Source organism: Mchenga conophoros, linkage group LG18 (assembly GCF_057382185.1).
Source record: "Mchenga conophoros isolate Kocher_MC1m ecotype Shallow Benthic linkage group LG18, M_conophoros_male_GT1.1, whole genome shotgun sequence".
NCBI lineage: Eukaryota > Metazoa > Chordata > Actinopteri > Cichliformes > Cichlidae > Mchenga > Mchenga conophoros.
In genome coordinates this window covers 34,303,485-34,320,670 of record NC_140543.1, presented here as the reverse complement: position 1 = coordinate 34,320,670, position 17,186 = coordinate 34,303,485, and the positions used below count along the sequence as shown (strand labels likewise).

The 17,186-nt window shown below is 40.2% G+C and overlaps 1 protein-coding gene across 2 annotated transcripts; it reads left to right on the top strand.

The window, feature by feature from the left end:
- Positions 1-10,037: 10,037 nt before the first annotated feature.
- LOC146554247 (uncharacterized) lies at positions 10,038-16,799 on the top strand. 2 transcript variants are annotated; one of them, XM_085255610.1, is made up of 6 exons: positions 10,038-10,106; positions 10,862-11,143; positions 13,529-15,451; positions 15,532-15,621; positions 16,035-16,097; positions 16,664-16,799. In XM_085255610.1, exons 2-6 carry the CDS (start codon positions 10,873-10,875, stop codon positions 16,690-16,692), a joined length of 2,376 nt encoding a protein of 791 aa, XP_085111736.1. In that variant the 5' UTR covers positions 10,038-10,106; positions 10,862-10,872; the 3' UTR covers positions 16,693-16,799. The 2 variants fall into 2 exon arrangements, with proteins under 2 accessions (XP_085111736.1, XP_085111737.1); XM_085255611.1 differs by lacking the exon at positions 10,038-10,106 and adding an exon at positions 10,622-10,664.
- Positions 16,800-17,186: the final 387 nt, after the last annotated feature.

Below are 17,186 nucleotides of genomic sequence, written 5' to 3'. Positions count from 1 at the left end.
ACTTTGTTGATGCTACTAATGAAACTTGGGCCTGTTCTACATTTTTTTTGTTGCTTTTTTGTATATGTGTTGTTTGGTGTGTGTCTGCAAATCAATTTCCCATTGGGGAAAATAAAGTTACCATTGACCATTACCAGTCAGTCTACATTCCTATATTACTTACTTACCCTATAGTCATGAGCTCTGGGTAGTTACATAAAAGAATGAGGATTCCTTGTATCCTTCAAAGCAGATTAGTTTTCGTTGAAGTTTTTCTCATCTAGATTCACTTCTGTCAGTGCGCCCCAGGGCAGCTGTGGCTACATGTAGCTTGCCAACACTGGTGTGTGAATGTGTGTGTGAATGGGTGGATGACTGAATGTAGTGTAAAGCACTTTGGGGTCCATAGGGACTAAGTAAAGCGCTATACAAATACAGACCATTTATCATTTACCATTTATCCAGATTAGACCAGATACATACAGAGAGGAGGTTGCAACAGAGTCACCAACCTGTCTCTGAATGTGGACAAAACAAAAGAGATGATTTTTGACTTCAGGAGAGCACAGAGAGATCACTGTCCACTTAGCATCAATGGATCCTCTGTGGAGGTCTCCAAGAGCACCAGATTCCTTGGTGCCCACCTGGCGGAGAACCTCTCCTGGTCTCTCAACACCAGCTCCATAACTAAGAAGTTCCAACAGTGTCTCTACTTCCTGCGAAATCTGAGAAAAGCCCATCTCCCTCCATCCATTCTCACCACGTTCTACAGAGGGACTATTGAGAGTGCCCTGAACAGCTGAATCACTGTCTGGTATGATAACTGCACCGTATCGGATCGCAATACCCTACAACGGATAGTGAGAGCAGTTGAGAAGATAATTGGAGCCTCTCTTCCCTCCATCATTGACACTTATAGCACCCGCTCCATCTGCAAAGCCACCAGGATTGTGGAGGACCCACACACCCCTCACACACACTCTTCACCCTGCTACCTTCTGGAAAGAGGTACCAGAGCATCCGGGCCCTCACTGCCAGACTGCAGAACAGTTTCTTCCCCCAAGCTGTCAGACTCCTAAACACTCAGTGACTGGGATGACACACACACACACACACACACACACACACACACGCACACACACACACGCACGCCTTCAGACACCAAGGTCCTTTTTGCACAGTATTTTGCACATTTCCATTGCACTGTCTTGTGTCTGTACCGTCCTGTTCTGTCTATTGCTGCACTGTCTTGTCTTGTTTTTTTGCAATGTTGGAACATTGCACTTTACGTAGTCCTGTGTTTGTCTGTGATATGTCATATGCAGCACCAGGGTCTCAGAGGAACGCTGTCTCGTTTCACTCTGTACTGTACCACTGTACATGGTTGAAATAACAATAAAAGCTACTTGACCTGACTTGACTTGAGATACCCCCAATACAGGAAAGTTTGGAATAGGCTCTCAGTTTAAAAAGTCCAAGTTTATCCTGTCTTATCACCCACAAGGCTATGCAGAGCTTAGATGCAGCCAGAGAGGAGACTCGCTCAGTGTTAACTGCTTTTTTGAAGTTCTCCAAATGTCCATCCTGCTCCCTCTAAAGGCACTGTTGCCTGGCTGTCCTTGCAGGTCAAGTACAATCCTTCTGCCACATTAAAATTTAATGGCCTGGAAAATAGCCCCAAGGATCTGTTCATTTTCAAGGCTAGAGTAAGCTGTAAGGACCCCTGGAGTGATACTATAACAATAGACAGGCTTTTAACTTTTTTGTTTCACAAAGCATGAAAACAGAATGTCTACAATTTAGACGTTTTGAATGCAGGATATTTTATTAAACCAAATTAGCAGGACCAAAGCAAAATCTAAATCAAATAATAATAATCACATAGTAATCACTGTAATCGTTCTTATAATAATAATGGATTGTATTTATATAGCACTTTTCGAGACCCTCGAAGCACTTTACAATTCCACTAGTCATTCATACACTGGTGGAGGCAGCTACAGTTGTAGGCACAGCTGCCCTGGGGCAGACTGACAGAAGCAAGGCTGCCATTTCGCGCCATCGGCCCCTCTGGCCATCACCAGTAGGCAGTAGGTGAAGTGTCTTGCCCAAGGACACAACGATTGAGACTGTCTGGGCCGGGGCTCGAACTGGCAACCTTCCGATTACAAGACAAACTGCCAACTCTTGAGCCACGATCGCCACTTATCCAATTAATCTCCTCGTAGTTAATGCTGATTTCTAATACTAATCTTGAGAAGAGTGAGAGTGAGGAAAGCAGGTACACCGATGCACTTATCTCTGTTCTGTGTCGATATAATCCAGCAGGAAACCAGCCAAATCCTTGTAGGTTATAATCCAACATGGCAGAAACGTACATTGTGCTGTAGTGGTACATAAACACATGGGGAGTGCATTACATGAGTACTTCTGTCCCCGTGCATGTCCTGCACCATCCTTGTATATTTCACTGCCACCCATGACTTCCTCATGCAGTAGCAGTTCCATCTAGATGCACAGCATCACAGTGAGGCTCCTTCTTACCTTCTCTATACTTCTCCATCAACACTCTCAAAGCAAACATCTGTAGAGCTCTTTCTCAGCATGAAGCAGCATGAAGCCATACACTGCTCACTGATCTTTAGCTGTCCGTTAACTCCGTGTGTGTTTGAGTACTTGTTTTATTCACCTGTGTGAACACTTGTGCATACACCTGTTCGTGTGATGCACTTGTATTCATAAAGTTTCTCCATGTAAGTGTCTAATAGCCCCCCAGGACATGAAGCAGGCATGGAGGAGATCCAGGCTCCAGACATCCAGAGGCCCCCTAGAGCACAAGAACCCAAGGAGGACCACCGCAGCAGTTGCACCACCCACCTTCAAAAGAGCTGATTGTCTTATCTCGCCTATAACGTGTGTTTGTCTGGTCTTTCTGTGCTCTCTTTTTTCCCTTCACCTACCAATCACTTGTGGCAGATCCCATTATCTCCTTCTGGTTCTGCCAGAAGTTTCTTTTTGTTAAAGGGGAGATTTTCCTTCTCACTATTGCAAAGTGCTTGCTTGCTTGTGTGCTTCCAAGAGATTTCTCCAATACTGTACTTACAGTACACAGTGCCTTGATGACTGTGGTTCTGAAGTTGTGCTACATAAATAAACCTGAATTGAACTGAAATGACAGCAAGACATAGAAGAGGTGTGTGAGCCCCTTCTTTCTTCCAGTGGTGATGGAGACCCTGACAGATTAACTCAGGAGAGACAAGAGGGATGAAAGTCAGTAGAAGCAAGACACAATGCAGACAGGTGCAACAGTGATGCAAGGAGCAGGGGTAGTGAGGGTGGACTGCTGTAAATATTCTCTATTTGAAAATAAATAAAAAGTGTTAAAATGAGATTTTTTCATTTTTTCTGTTTGCTTGTTTTTGTTTTAATGAAATTCTGTTTATGATACTTGTGTAAAGAAATCCTTGTTAAAGATGTTGAAGACCCTGGTTAAGTGTAATAAGAGGCTGTATGGTTTTTCGGTCAACTTGGAGAACATCTGACATAATGCCCCTGAGCTCAGTTTTGATTTGCAAAACTTTCAAGCATTTTTTCCACATAGCATTGTGGGGTATTTTATGTAGAACTGTGACATGAAAAGTCATTTTGGAATCAGGCTGTAACATAAAAAAATGTGGAAAAACTGAAACACCGTAAATATTTGCTGTAGGTCTGTATTTTTTGTTTTCTTCTTAAAGAATAAAATTGTCGTATTTTTTAGACCACATTACGCAAATCAACCACTCCAGAAATACTTTACATTAGAGCAGATCTGTTGCGTTTTCAAAACAAATTTGATTATTTAATTTTATTATTAAACAGCCATTTTGGTCCAGAGAGCCAATTAGTGATCACCTTTATCGATTCGAGTTTTGCCATTACATATTAAGAAACATACAATTTAAAGGTGTTGGCTCACCAGGAAACGAGTTTATCAACATTTATAAATGCAAACATTTTGACTTTTTGGGTAACATTTAAAACAGGGGGCATTAAAAAGCTCATATATAACATAGTTAACAATAACACTTTCATACTTTATAAATGTTGGATTAACTATTTCTAAATTATTATGTCAAGTACAAACCAGTTATTTCGGAGCTAGTAATGGTTAGCAGTGTGATTTAAAAAGTCTAAGTAAATAATTACCAAAGTATTTAGAATCACATTTGTATGCCTATTGATTAAGATAAGTACTAATTAACTGTGTGCGTTATGACCTAATCTGAAGGGAAGACTATTTCTGTGTGCCTTTTTTGATCTTTCAAATGTTTATTGCAAGATCTTAGGTCTCCTACTTTCAGTCTGCTAATCCATAGTGTCATCATGTCTTGGTTTTCTGTCACATGCTGCACGTGTATAATCTTGTTTAGGGTTGGCTGCGTGGGTGAGGCTCCATTTTTATCTAGTGACTCCAGGCTCTAGGTACAGAATGAGCAACATTTCTCAAAACATAGTTATCAGACTCAAACCCTAACATGCAGTGGCGGTCCTAGCCTGTTCGGCGCCCCAAGATAACACTCCCTCTGCCCCCCCCCCCCCCCCCCCACACACACACACAGACATAAAACATATTAAAGATTGTACATTAACATAAAACTGTTGAAATTCACCAGAGAAACACACACACACACACACACACGAAGAGAGAGAGAGTATGCATTGTATGCAAACGGCTACCAAACAGCCATCATAATTCGTCAAACAATGAGAACAGGACAAATCAACAACTGACAAAGACTAGTTAATATTAAAATCTGTAACATAATGTAATGTTTGGAGTTTAGTCTGTTACTGTTACTATTTTTACCATTTCTTCTTGGAGCAACTGTAACTCACATAATTTCCTTAGGGATTAATAAAGTATTCTGATTCTGATTGGTTCAGGATGACCTGCCATGATCCAATCACACATCTGCTTACCTGCATCTTTTGCTCGTTTCTGCTCCTCTTCTTTTCTATTTTTTCTAAGCTGAGCACCTGACGGCTTTGAACTTTTCTTGTCCATCTTCCATTGGGTTTCATTTTGCACTCCAGTATGAACACCCATCCCCCAACCTGAGGATCACCACAACATAACCTAACAGACCTACACCTTAGTTCACAGATTCACTTTGTCTAAGGTGTATTTCTGGGATTTTGCACAACCCAGGATTCAAATCATGAATACATAATTTACAACATTATGAATGAAATGTGCTCTACTTGGAAGCAGCCGGCCCCCCTCCCCTTTCGACGGGTTGTGTGTGAGATTTTAAATCATCAAACTGTAAATTATACATTTTAAATTGTTATTGATCCTTTACCCCGAGTCCTAAAGTGTATATTTATTTTCTTACTCTTCTTATATATATTGTTTGTTTACTTGCACTGCTGTTACTGGAGCCTCATCGTCTCGTCTCTCTATATACTGGAACGTATGTAGCGGAGATGACAATAAAGTTTACTTTGACTTCAGCAGCGAGCAGGTGTGACCTCTGTGTAGTGTCTTCTCTGGTCTGCATTCACAACAAAAAGGCAATGGTTAGAATGTTCTCTTTTTAATGTCGTGGGCAATCAGCACAAAATCTAAACGGGAAAGCTACAACAGAGTTAGCTATGCTCCCATTTTGTTTCCTCTCTTCCCAATAAAGAAATCTCACCTAAACATGCACTCAATTCTACATAAAGACTGGAGAAATGACCCGCAACAAATGATGTATAAACAACAAAAATAATCGGGTCAGACTGTATTACTTTAACAACCTGCGATATGATTTTTCTTCCCCCCGACATTTGCACATTCCTTACCTTGCAGGAATCCTCCATTATTCTGAGGATTACCCAGAATCCCTTGCCCTTTGTGAATGTTGCAGGGTGACTTTTTCAACAGTAGGTGGTGCCAATGTCCCATTTAGCGGGCCTTAACTTCGACTCTATTTAACTATGTTACACAGGCGCACCGAGGGCTCTCGCGCTCACTTTTCGCGTATAGAATTTCGAAAAAACATCGGTGCAAATTATAAGTCTGTATCATGATGTCTGGTGTTTTCGTGTTTGTTGGTTTGTTTTCATTTTGTTTTATTTTGCGAGTTGGTTATTAGATGCTGCTTCCCGCCGCCCTGCCCTCTCCTCCCTGTGCCGCAAGCAGATGGGTTTGGCTATTGTGTGTGGACATAATAGCCAAACCCATCTGTTCTCTGACTGGATTGTTAAATTTGTGATTGACATGACATTGACCAATCAGATGAAAGGAAGAAAAATAGGGTCAAAATTCATACTTGTAACTTGAAACTTGAGCGCAGAGTTTCACACGTATTTTTTGGCTAAGTCCACATACAAATCTTTTTTACGCACACACAAATTCTTTTTACGCATACAAATCCTGATTTACAAGTACAAAATATTTATGACCACAATTTGAGCCCATACAACCCCATTTACAAGGCAAGAAATTCCACAAATGAACCCTGACAAGGCAGACCGGTGGTCACCTGAATGTAGGTTGCCTGTGAAGGAATTTCTTTTGTTTTTCTCTTTGCTACATAATTCCATATATCCTGCTTCATATATTTGATGTCTTCAGTATGTTTCTACAATGTAGAAAGCAATAAAAATAAAGAAAAAATATTAAATGAGACGGTGTGTCCAAACCTTTCACTGGTAGTGTACATCTATTTCCTGATCTATGAAGTATGACTTGAGGTCAATATTTTGAAGTGGTTACAGCTCTAGATTTTACTGATCAACAATCCTCTGTAGCAGTGCACAATTTCCAATTTTTACATTCAAGAACAAACAACGAACAGCTTTAACCGGTTTTACTTGCTAGCAAGGGAGGCTGGTCAGAACCAGCCCGCCTCCTAGCCAGCATCAAATAAAACAGCCTTCCTTGCTGCCTTTTACTGAAAACAGTTACAGTACACACAAGCACCACCCACTGAAACTGGATAAAGACTAAACATCCATATTCACAATATCAGCAGACTTCAATTATGTTTCTCTCTTATTACAAATCCTGTCTGCTGAGACATTGTGATACTAAAGTTACAGTCAGGAAATGGACACCTGATGCTACTGAGGCTCTAAGGCTACGTTCACACTGCAGGGCCCTATTTCAGGAAGCCGGTTTAGAAAACTCAGAGTGAAAAACGATACTCAGGGTTGAGTAACCCCGAACTGTCCAACTCGGAATATTCGGTTTCAGAAAGGCTGATAACAATTAGTTCAGTCAACGCGGAGTTGCTTTAACCCCAAGTTAAGCGCGCGCACGAGGATACATAAAGCCCTGATTAGTGGAGCACAGATTAAGCGAGTCACCATGGAGACGGAGGGAAAGAAGGCGCGGTCAATGTATTTCACAGCGCTTGAGGCCGAAATTCTGATGGCAGCATATGCCGATAACATGCAAATTCCGCAGAAAAAAGGTAACACAGCCTCAGCTGCAAAATACAGTGAACTTATTTTCATGTTTTAAGAATCAGTTTGCGATTATTTAAGATTCTAGATTTGGCAATGCCTTTTCCTGCTAGAAAGATCCACATCAACAAGGTATTTTCACACAGAGAACTGCTGCTCACTGGATAGCTTCTCTTTTTTGGACCATTCTCAGTAACCCTAAAGGAGACTGTGGTAAAATCCAAGTATATCAGCACAACCATGCCCTGATCAGTCATTTAAATGTTCTTTCTTACAAGGGATACACATGCAAGTGATATGAAACTGCAATAATTTTAGAAGCTGCATTACAAAATTAATGTAAAAACTAGACTTAAAGGGGGAAAAAAAAAAAAAAGAAACAAAAAAAAAAAATAAATTAAAAAAACTAGACTTATATCTAACACTGTAAGTTTTTTACAGCTTTGTTTCCTTAATGCCATAGCTTTGATGATCTATAGTAACTGTGTCCCCACCAATAGGTAACAGGTGAAGTGTCTTGCCCAAGGACACAACGACCGAGACTGTCCAAGCCGGGGCTCGAACCGGCAACCTTGCGTTTACAAGGCGAACTCCCAACTCTTGAGCCACGATCGCCCCCATAATAGTGACCTGTAAATCCTTTCCAGCTCTCTTTTTAGTCAGTTGCCTAGATTTCATGCCTAATTGCAATGCAGGCTACAGTGTTGGCTGGATTTGGTGCAGGAAATCCTTTCTTAGTGTCCTTTGATATAAAATACCTGGATGTTAGGCAAGGATAAGTCACTCCATAATATGGCCTGCGCCCTGGAAAGTACAGGGTACTTAAGATGTAAGATGGAAAATATTGTTTGATTTTCTGGAAATTTACCATGAAATAACCCAGTACATAAAACTACTGTTGCTGTACTTAATTTTACTTACAGTGCAATTATTCTATTGTTTGGTGTACAAAAGCAACTACCTGTAATTACAGGTACCTGTGGTCTTACAGTGTAATTATTTTATTGCTTCCTTCAAAAACCTCAATTGTTACACAAAATTACATGGAATTTACAGGCTACTTTTGTCTTAGTTGTGGGTCCAACAGTGTAGTTGTTTCATTGTTTCACAGATCTTGCAGGTGACTCCATAATACGCCTCGCATTCCAGAAAGTACGTTGTACTTGTTGAGCCTTAATGGTGGGTCTTACAGTGTGATTGTTTCATTGTCTCCTGCAAAAACCTGACTCGCTGCCTGCAAAATGTGCGTAAGAACTGTTGCCTTATTTGCAGGTCATGTTATAAAGTGTTACTGGAATCTGTATTAATGCATGCTGTATCCTCCTCTCTGCAGCTCTGCAGCTTTTTGTGAAAACAGTCTTTAAGGGCATTTGTAGTTCCATTTGCTATTATGACATTGATATCAGGTGTCAGGAGGCAAGTTAGGCTGATCCATAATCTGCCTCTCTGCTTATCTGCTGGGTGTTCTAAGATGAGAGTTTTATCAACATACTACTCTAGGCAGATTTATAAAGTGAGAACAGTGGCACCCTGCAAGAAATTCTTATGAACTCAGGCACATTTGATGTTTTTGTGTTTACATCTACACAGCCAGTAATCCTGCTCCGTATTCAAATAATAAATAATATTACTAAATAATATTATTGTTGCGCTGGGCATTTGTGTTTCTTGGGATAAGACTGAAAAAAAGCAAATAGGTTATGATGTGTTGTATGTATATATATATATATAAAGATGGTCATTGTGTTTGCAGTTTTCTGACGTGATGTACATTCTGTTTGAAATGTTACATTAAACCACCAATGATCCGTGCATCACTTATAGGAATCTATTTTGAAAGTAAAGTAGATATCATAGATATTTAGTATTAAACAAATCTTTTCTGCCCTAGTCCATGTGCTTGGGGTCTTGGCTTATGCACCTTCTCAAAGGTCACATTGACAGTACAAGCTTTTTCCTTCTCCTTGTGTTTGAAGTACCAATATTGACACTGATAAAACAGCAAAAGAAACCTCACAAGATAGCTTGATTGTTCTGTAAATGTCTGCTGAGATCAGATATGGACCTTTTCAGAGTTTATCTTCTGTGGACAGCATTAGAGGATATTTTCTGGGGCAGTGGTAATCCTGTGTTAAGGACAAAGAAGGGTTAAAATCTAAAATTACATAATCCAACACATATGGGATCCTTAACATGGCAGAAGAGTGTTTAAATAGATTTCCTGGCATGTCAATATTTATAGTTTCTTTATCATTTTAAGGGGTAGAATATCACTTTGGTGGCTACTTTTGGACTGTGTGCAACCGATGTCCCAGTATCATACTTTGGGCTTTTGCCACCAAGTTAGTGTATGATGAAATGGCTTATATGAGCACAGGTTAGTTTTCTGATACTTCAGTGCAAAAAAGTATGCAGATGTAATTGTAGCAAATGTTTTATAGAAGACTGAAATCTATATATCTGCCAGAACAGCCTCATTAGATTCATCATTTGTCTGAAGTTTGGCTCCATCTAGTGTTTAGATGTCAGTCTAACAAGACATCTTAGTGTTAGAGACCTGCTGCAAACTCCAAATCAGCACACAGTAGACACATGTGTCTAATCAGGAGCTACTTAAGATCAGGTGTTCATCCCCACTTCTATTTCATTTGTGTTTGCTCTGTCAGTTAACCATTCAGGTCCTTGACAAGGTAAAAATGATAAATATATATGTATATTTTATTATATATTTTTTAAAATGTATCAAAGCAGGATTTTGAATGGTGCTAGTATCACAATGACTGATGAGCTTTTTCCATCTGCTGGTTTCAAGGTTCAGTCCTTTTGGTTTTCTGTTTCTGACTCATTTATTCTCTTAATTAGGCTTGGATAGAAAATGCTGTTTATCTTTGCAAATGTGTTCCATTTCATTGATCATCCCATGGTGGGTCCTAAATCTTACACTATAGCCCACTTTTTTTTTTCTTTTCAAGAAATCAGCTGATGTATGAACACTACTGTCAAGCCAACTTAATGTATTTCTTAAACTGTTAACCTTCTGAACACTTAAACCTGATGCTGCTCCTTGCAGAAATGTTAAATTGACAATGGTGTACAGGTTTTTTGAGTTACAAACACACAGCTTCAAACTAAATGAAAATTTGGTCCCATAGTAAGGATTTGGGCTGTATCAAATCTGTCATAGATCCCACTGGGTTGAGAGATGATGGCTGAAGACCACAGCGCAGGTTTCTCTCTTTCCAAACCAGGTCATTTACTCTCTCCTTGTATGTGGTCATGTTTCTGTATGGCATATGCTGAATGAAGAATAATGACCTTCATTCCCTGTGTGTAATGTCTCTAAGATTTGTCTTACAGGTAGTAAATGTCTTTTCCTTTAAATTTTTTTTTTAAACTGTTCCTATTAATACAACATAGATTCATAACTGACACCCCTTCCATGTAGGTTGACTGAACATGGCAGCAGCGGTTAACACGCCGCCTCTGGCTCCTGAAGGGCCAAGTGGAGCGAACCCACACGTTCAAGTTAACGCTGACGTTGCAAACTCTGCACAGCAAGATCCAGGACTACACAGCACCAGCCAAGCTCCTGGACCATCTCATCCTCAACACCCTGTCTTTCCTAGACCTCTCTTTTATGTTCATGCTCCACCGCTACCCCCATTCCTCCAATACCAGTGGCCCATGCCCTTGCCTTATAATCCCTTTCCAGGCTTCCTAGGCATGGGTAAGTTGAGAATTTTCATTAGTTTATAAATATGTTAAATTGGTGCTGTGCCTATGGACTCAAATTGTGGTCATAAATCATTTGTACTTGTAAATCAAATGCGTATTTGTGAACTGGGTTTTGTAACCTTGTAAACCAAAATATCTGCATTTTATGTTTGCGTATCTGTAGATGAGAATTTGTGTGTGTGTGTGGGGGGGGGGGGGGGGTCTGGTTGCACATGCAAAGCAAAAAAACTACGTGTAAAACTCTGCGCTAAAGTCCCTTCACTTGCGTGCTAGTTTAAAGTTACAAGAACAAATCTTGTTCTTCATTTTGAACCTGGAGGATGTCTTTGTAAATATCCCATAGGGGTCATACAAGCCTTTCAGTAGCTGTTGAAAGGGTAAAGTTTTGTTATATCAGTGGCTAGAAATACCATTTGTACTTTAGGATTAGTCTAACACAAAGTCAGGGCTGACCCGGGACCACTGCTGTGAGTCAGTGTGCGCAGCATGAAGGTCCTTTCACAGCGGATGCAGCATGTCCTGCTAATGCTAAACAAGCGCCAAGTATCCAGAATTTGTTTATCGCTAATTCATAACGAAGAAAGCTTTGTAACTATCCCCACTGGTGAAGACTCTTTTTCCACAAAACTGAAAATGCTGGGTTGGCATGTAAAAGGTAGTGGTGTGCGGATCGATACTGAAACATCGATTCTTCTGATACCAGTAATTTGTTCTAGAATCGATTCTCATATTAAAATATCGATATTTTAGTACTTTGGGATAAATTTGCAGTTTTTCATTAACAGGAACACAGTGGAAAGAAACGATCATTCGGATCGTCCAAATTGGAAGGAACTACTTCCTTTTCTGCCTTTCATAGTCATATGCAAAATACGGCTGTAGAAATGTGTCGCAGCCCCTGGCCTTAGTGGCCAAGTATAGTATATTATTCTTATTACTGAATCGAGTTTGAGTGAGTCGCTCACCAAAATGAGTCGGGTTTGAGTCACTGAGTCAGTTGCCCAGAGTGCAAAAAATGTACATTTTCACTCAAACTTAATGTTTCTCTTTTCATGTAAATCCTACTGCTAAGATGAGTGATTGAAAAACAACTATTTTTATAGAGCAAAAAAAATTTAAGATTTCTAAAGGGAACATTTATTTTACTTTTATTTTATTAGTATTTTCCTCAAATGTGTCAAATATATTTTCATCTAAATGTCCACTGAGCTGTGAGCCAGGGGGCGGTATTGAACGATTGGGTCATGATTGGCACATCACTACCTGGCGTGCGCACTCACAACAATGGCTGAGCGTAAACGGAGTCATATGTGGACGTATTTTACCTCCACAAACAGCCAAGACTCGGTTTGCGATACATGTGGCAGGACAGTGAGGTGTTGTGACAACACCACTAACCTCGTCAAACACCTCACGGTAAATCATATCACAGAATGATTATGTTGAGGAGGAGCGGGACAGGTGCTACTAGAGACAGACTTCTCTCGCGGAGTCCTTTAGTCCTGCAGGCAGGCAACATGCTCAAATAGCGCACAAGTTCAGATTTTTTTTTCTATATGATAATTCTGCATTATTAAGCAATAAGAACAAGTAGTCTGATGTCCTGTAATCATTATGAAGCTATATTATTACAATTTCATAATACAATTACATATTGTATCATGAAACATTAAGTTTTTGTACAGTGTATCGGATCAGTATCATCGATACCACCCTGAATTTTACTTGGGATCGGAAAGGAAATCGGTGGTATCGCACATTAGTAGTAAAAGGGCATTTATTCTTCCAGGACCTGAAGCTCAGTAAAGCACCTCTCCAACAGCCAAACCCATCTGTTCTCTGATTGGCTTGTTAAATTTGGTCAATGTCATGTCAATCGCAATCAGCTGAAAGGAATCTGGTCAAGTTTTGTATGTGTAAGCTGAGTAACAAACAGCCAGGGAATCTGAGCGCAGAGTTTTACATGTATTTTTCTTTTTGCTTTGTGTGTGCAACTAGACCTTAATGAAAAAATTTAACTTATGTAAATATTTTTACACACACAAATATTCTCATCTACAGATGCACAAACATAAAATTTTCTGATATTTTGGTTTACAAGGTTACAAAACTCAGTTCACAAATGCGCATTTGATTTAAAAGTACAAATTATTTATGACCACAATTGGAGCCCATACTGTACCCCTTGCGCGCTCTACATGTATGCATGCAAGATTCAGTCTTTCTAACATGTGTGAAATGGCTCTGCAGCTCCTATCATCACATACAGAGCAGTAACATGTTTATATCTTGTAGAGTAATTAAACTGTAAGGTGGTACTGTCTGTATATTATTCCAAAATGATCACCTTCACTCATTTTTTTTTTTTCTTTTTAAGGATATGGTATGGTCATGCCCCCACTTCCCCCTCCCTCTTACCTGGAGTCTCCAGCTTACATTGTACCACACCCTCAGGTACAACCAGTCGACTATAGACGCCTGCTTCATCCCCAAGTCCACAGTCATGCTCCTTGTGGATCGTTTCAAAATTTAAACCAGACTCGCAGAATTCGCCTGCCTCATACTACCCCTGTTAGAGAAACGGTGAATTCTGAGGTCCAGACAGAACCCATACACAGAGGTGGAGGTGGCTATGATGAGGGATGCCCAATTCTCAGCTCAGACTCTGGACGTGCAACTGCCTCAAATTCTCCTTCATCCTTAAGCTCTGGTTCCCAAAAACAAGGCTCAGCTGAGGTCGAGACCTATATGTTGGCCAGTACTGAGGCAAAAGAACAGGTCAAAGGGGCTGGCACAAACAGAGTCATACAGGACTGTCACATGGTGCATCCTACAGGGATGACTGTTCAGTCATCTAGAAGGGCAACTCAAGAAATGCAGGGATGTAAGGATGGTGCTGTTCAGGAGTCCTCTCTTATCCCTCCTTGCAGAAATGCACATTGCAACATGTGGTCAGTGAGTTCTCAGGATAGCATGGGGCCAGTATGTAGCTTTTCTCAAAAAGAGGATGAAGTCAAAGAGAGGCGCGTCTCTGTTCCTGACATTCTAAGCTGGGGAGGTGATGCATCACAGAAAACGATGACAATGGCAGCTGAGACACTCCTTCAAAATAATCTTGAGATTCCATGTTATGAAAATGAAGTGGCGCATGAAAAGGCTTTTTATCAAAGTCCAAGTAAACCAAAGAATTATGCAGTGGTGGTTAGCAGTGCTGATGATGTCGATACCGAAGTTATTTCAAGTTCTAAGGACAGTGAAATGATCTTTAAGATCCTCAAACTTCCTTCTCTTTTAGAACCCTTTTCACTGTCAACAAGAGATGCAGATTCTGTGGAACTACTTGTCAGACCTTGCCTGTCTAATGGAGATGAAATTCTGCAGGCACTAAATGCACTCCGCGAGGGGACAGAAAATGGCAGTGAGATGCATGAAGAGTCTACAGAGACCACTCCAAAGCACACATTTTTAAGTAGATGTCAGATGAATAGAAATATTAATGAATCAGTTTGGTCTGTGGAGTCTCTAGCTCCTTTCATTCCTACTAAGGAGTGGCTACAGCAGAATGGTGTATTTGAACCTGAAGTCATTGTAGAGATGGAGAGGGCTGACAATGGTAAATGGTTAACCAAAAAAGATGACCTAATTGGTACATTTGCTAAAGAAAGAAGGCAATCTTCAAGATTTTCTTCTCCGGACTCTGTTCTGGTGTCAGAAAGTGTTCTTACTTTTAGTACCCCAGCTAAGAAGCAAAGTCCTCCAACGAACCCAGACATGGTGTGTGAAACTGAAGTCTCTGAAACAAAAGGAACTGAAGAAAACCAAAGCACAGTTCCTTCAGAAAAGTATCCTTTAACTTCACTTACTACCCCGCAGGGTACAATTTTAACTGCCTCCAGTGATGAAGAGATGAATGACCATGGGTCTTCAAATCCTGAGGCTAACCAAAGCCCAAACCAGGGAACTCTTATATATGAGCAAGAGGAGAAAAGCTCAGTTGAGAGAAAGGAAACCTGCCCCATTAACTCTGCAGCAGAGGACAAAGTCTCATCCACTTCCCAAATGACTCTCCAAAATGACACACAAATGGAGGTGGCGACTGGCGCACAAAAAGTAGATGGTCAAATGAGAAATGTGGAACTGGGCGTGCCAACAACTGACCAGAAGACGGCTCAAGTGACACCATCAAAGGGAAATTTAGTAGACTGTGCAATCCAGTGTACTGAACTACAGGGTCTAAAGTGTTTATGTGAGGAGTTAAAGGGAGGCGTGGGATCAAACAGAAAACCTCATAAATATCCAGGTGGTCTGATTTATTTAGTTTTTTAATTGTTTTTTCCTTTCATGCGGGTATAGTGCTCTAATTGTAATTTATCTCCATAGACTGGAAAAAGGCAAATGATGGAAAAGCTGAAGTATTCTGCAATCAGAAAAATTCAAAGAGGAATGGTCAGTGGCGAAACAGAGGTCCAGGTAATGAGATGCAAGCGTCACATTAAAATAATCATGGGTCATCTGAAGGCCTGCCCAAAAAAGACTCGCTGTATCTTTGCTGTCACATTTTTCTAGTGCAAACTTGTTCAGTCCTACAGTGACTTGCGTAGCTTCATGCCCATGGTGAGCAAGTTTGCTGCACACGTGCAAGGCTAACTTTATTCTCAGATGGCCTTAGCTTCAAGTCTTTGATTTATATATTTGACGGCCAGATGAGACTCCTTAATTTGGGAATGCACTGTTGTATACTGTACCTAGAACTGACGCACTGTACTTTAATAACCTGATGAAAAATTGCAGCCGAATGCATCTGGGCCATTGAATGAAAGAGTGGCCATGTAGGACCAGTTATTCGTATTAAGTTAGAGACAACACTACTTCTTTGTTGACAGAAAAGCATAATGGCCAGCAGGAAGACTGCAATGGATACGGAAGCAGACCTGGGAAGTTGAAAGGTGAGTCACTAAATGATCCTGGCTTGTCATTGGATGGAAAATTGTGCTCACATGGGGCAGATCTGATTTTAAAATTGAGTACCAATTGGTCATTTTGGTTTGTTTAGCTGATCAAGTAACATTGTCAATAATTATGCAGTAACTCCACAACTCAAACTGAGGTAAATATTGTGTATAAAATAACGTTTCACTACAGTTCTATATCACAAGATCATTAACTTGATATCCTTAATGGTGGGCTGATGGCATCTGATCTTGGAAGCTAACAAAGGTTGGACCTGGTTAGTAGACCAGGTCGGGAAGTTGATGGTTTGATCCCCAGATCCTCTGGTCTGCATGTCCAAGTATCCTCGGCATGGTTGTGAATGTTGGAAAGTATTTAGGCATAGATAAAAGTACTTTATGAAATTGTGAAGGTTAAGTCTTTAGAAAAAGAAAGGGGTGCTTGAATGAAAAAGCATCTTTGCATAAGAAACTGCCCTGAGTGCAAAGTAGAAAAGTGTTTTGTGTCAGTTTACCACAATTTCACATCTTACTGAAGTTTGCATTGGTTATTCCTCCTTCAGGTGGGAGTGGAAGGTACCCACGGTACTGACAGTGACCACACTTCACCACAAGTCAACACTTGGTTTTTGTTTTTAATTTAAATTGAGTCATTAAAAAGTTTCTTACTTTTCAATAAAAGCCTTGTATTAAACATGATTTAAGTGTTTTGTTTTTTGTTTTACGCCATCTTGCTTGTCAGACATTACTTTGGATGCACAGGTTTCTGACTGGTATAGCAAACTTAACCAGTTCTTCAGGTAAATGACAATGGTTACTTAACAACATTCACCCCAAGTCAGTGATAATTTCACAGCGGTGAAATTGGGTGCTTAGAAAGGTGAGAACTTTTTTTTTTTTTTTTTTTTTTTTTTTTTTTTTTTTCCTCCAGAATTGGAATTCACACTTGATGCAATCATTAAATGTTAGGGTTAATTGGAAATTACTTTTAACACCAATTTATTAATTGGCACTATAAACTTAACCAAAACCTAGTTACCCTCATTTACTTTCACAAATTTTCCCACTTCTCAGTGGGGCCAAGCA

What these genes read in the sequence shown, in the direction of transcription:
- LOC146554247 (XM_085255610.1), top strand. Translation starts at nt 10,873, where the DNA reads ATGGCAGCAGCGGTTAACACGCCGCCTCTGGCTCCTGAAGGGCCAAGT. An exon ending in TCCAGGCTTCCTAGGCATGG is followed by an intron (nt 11,144 to 13,528) that starts GTAAGTTGAGAA and finishes TTTCTTTTTAAG; the next exon opens with GATATGGTATGGTCATGCCC. An exon ending in GTGGCGAAACAGAGGTCCAG is followed by an intron (nt 15,622 to 16,034) that starts GTAATGAGATGC and finishes CTTTGTTGACAG; the next exon opens with AAAAGCATAATGGCCAGCAG.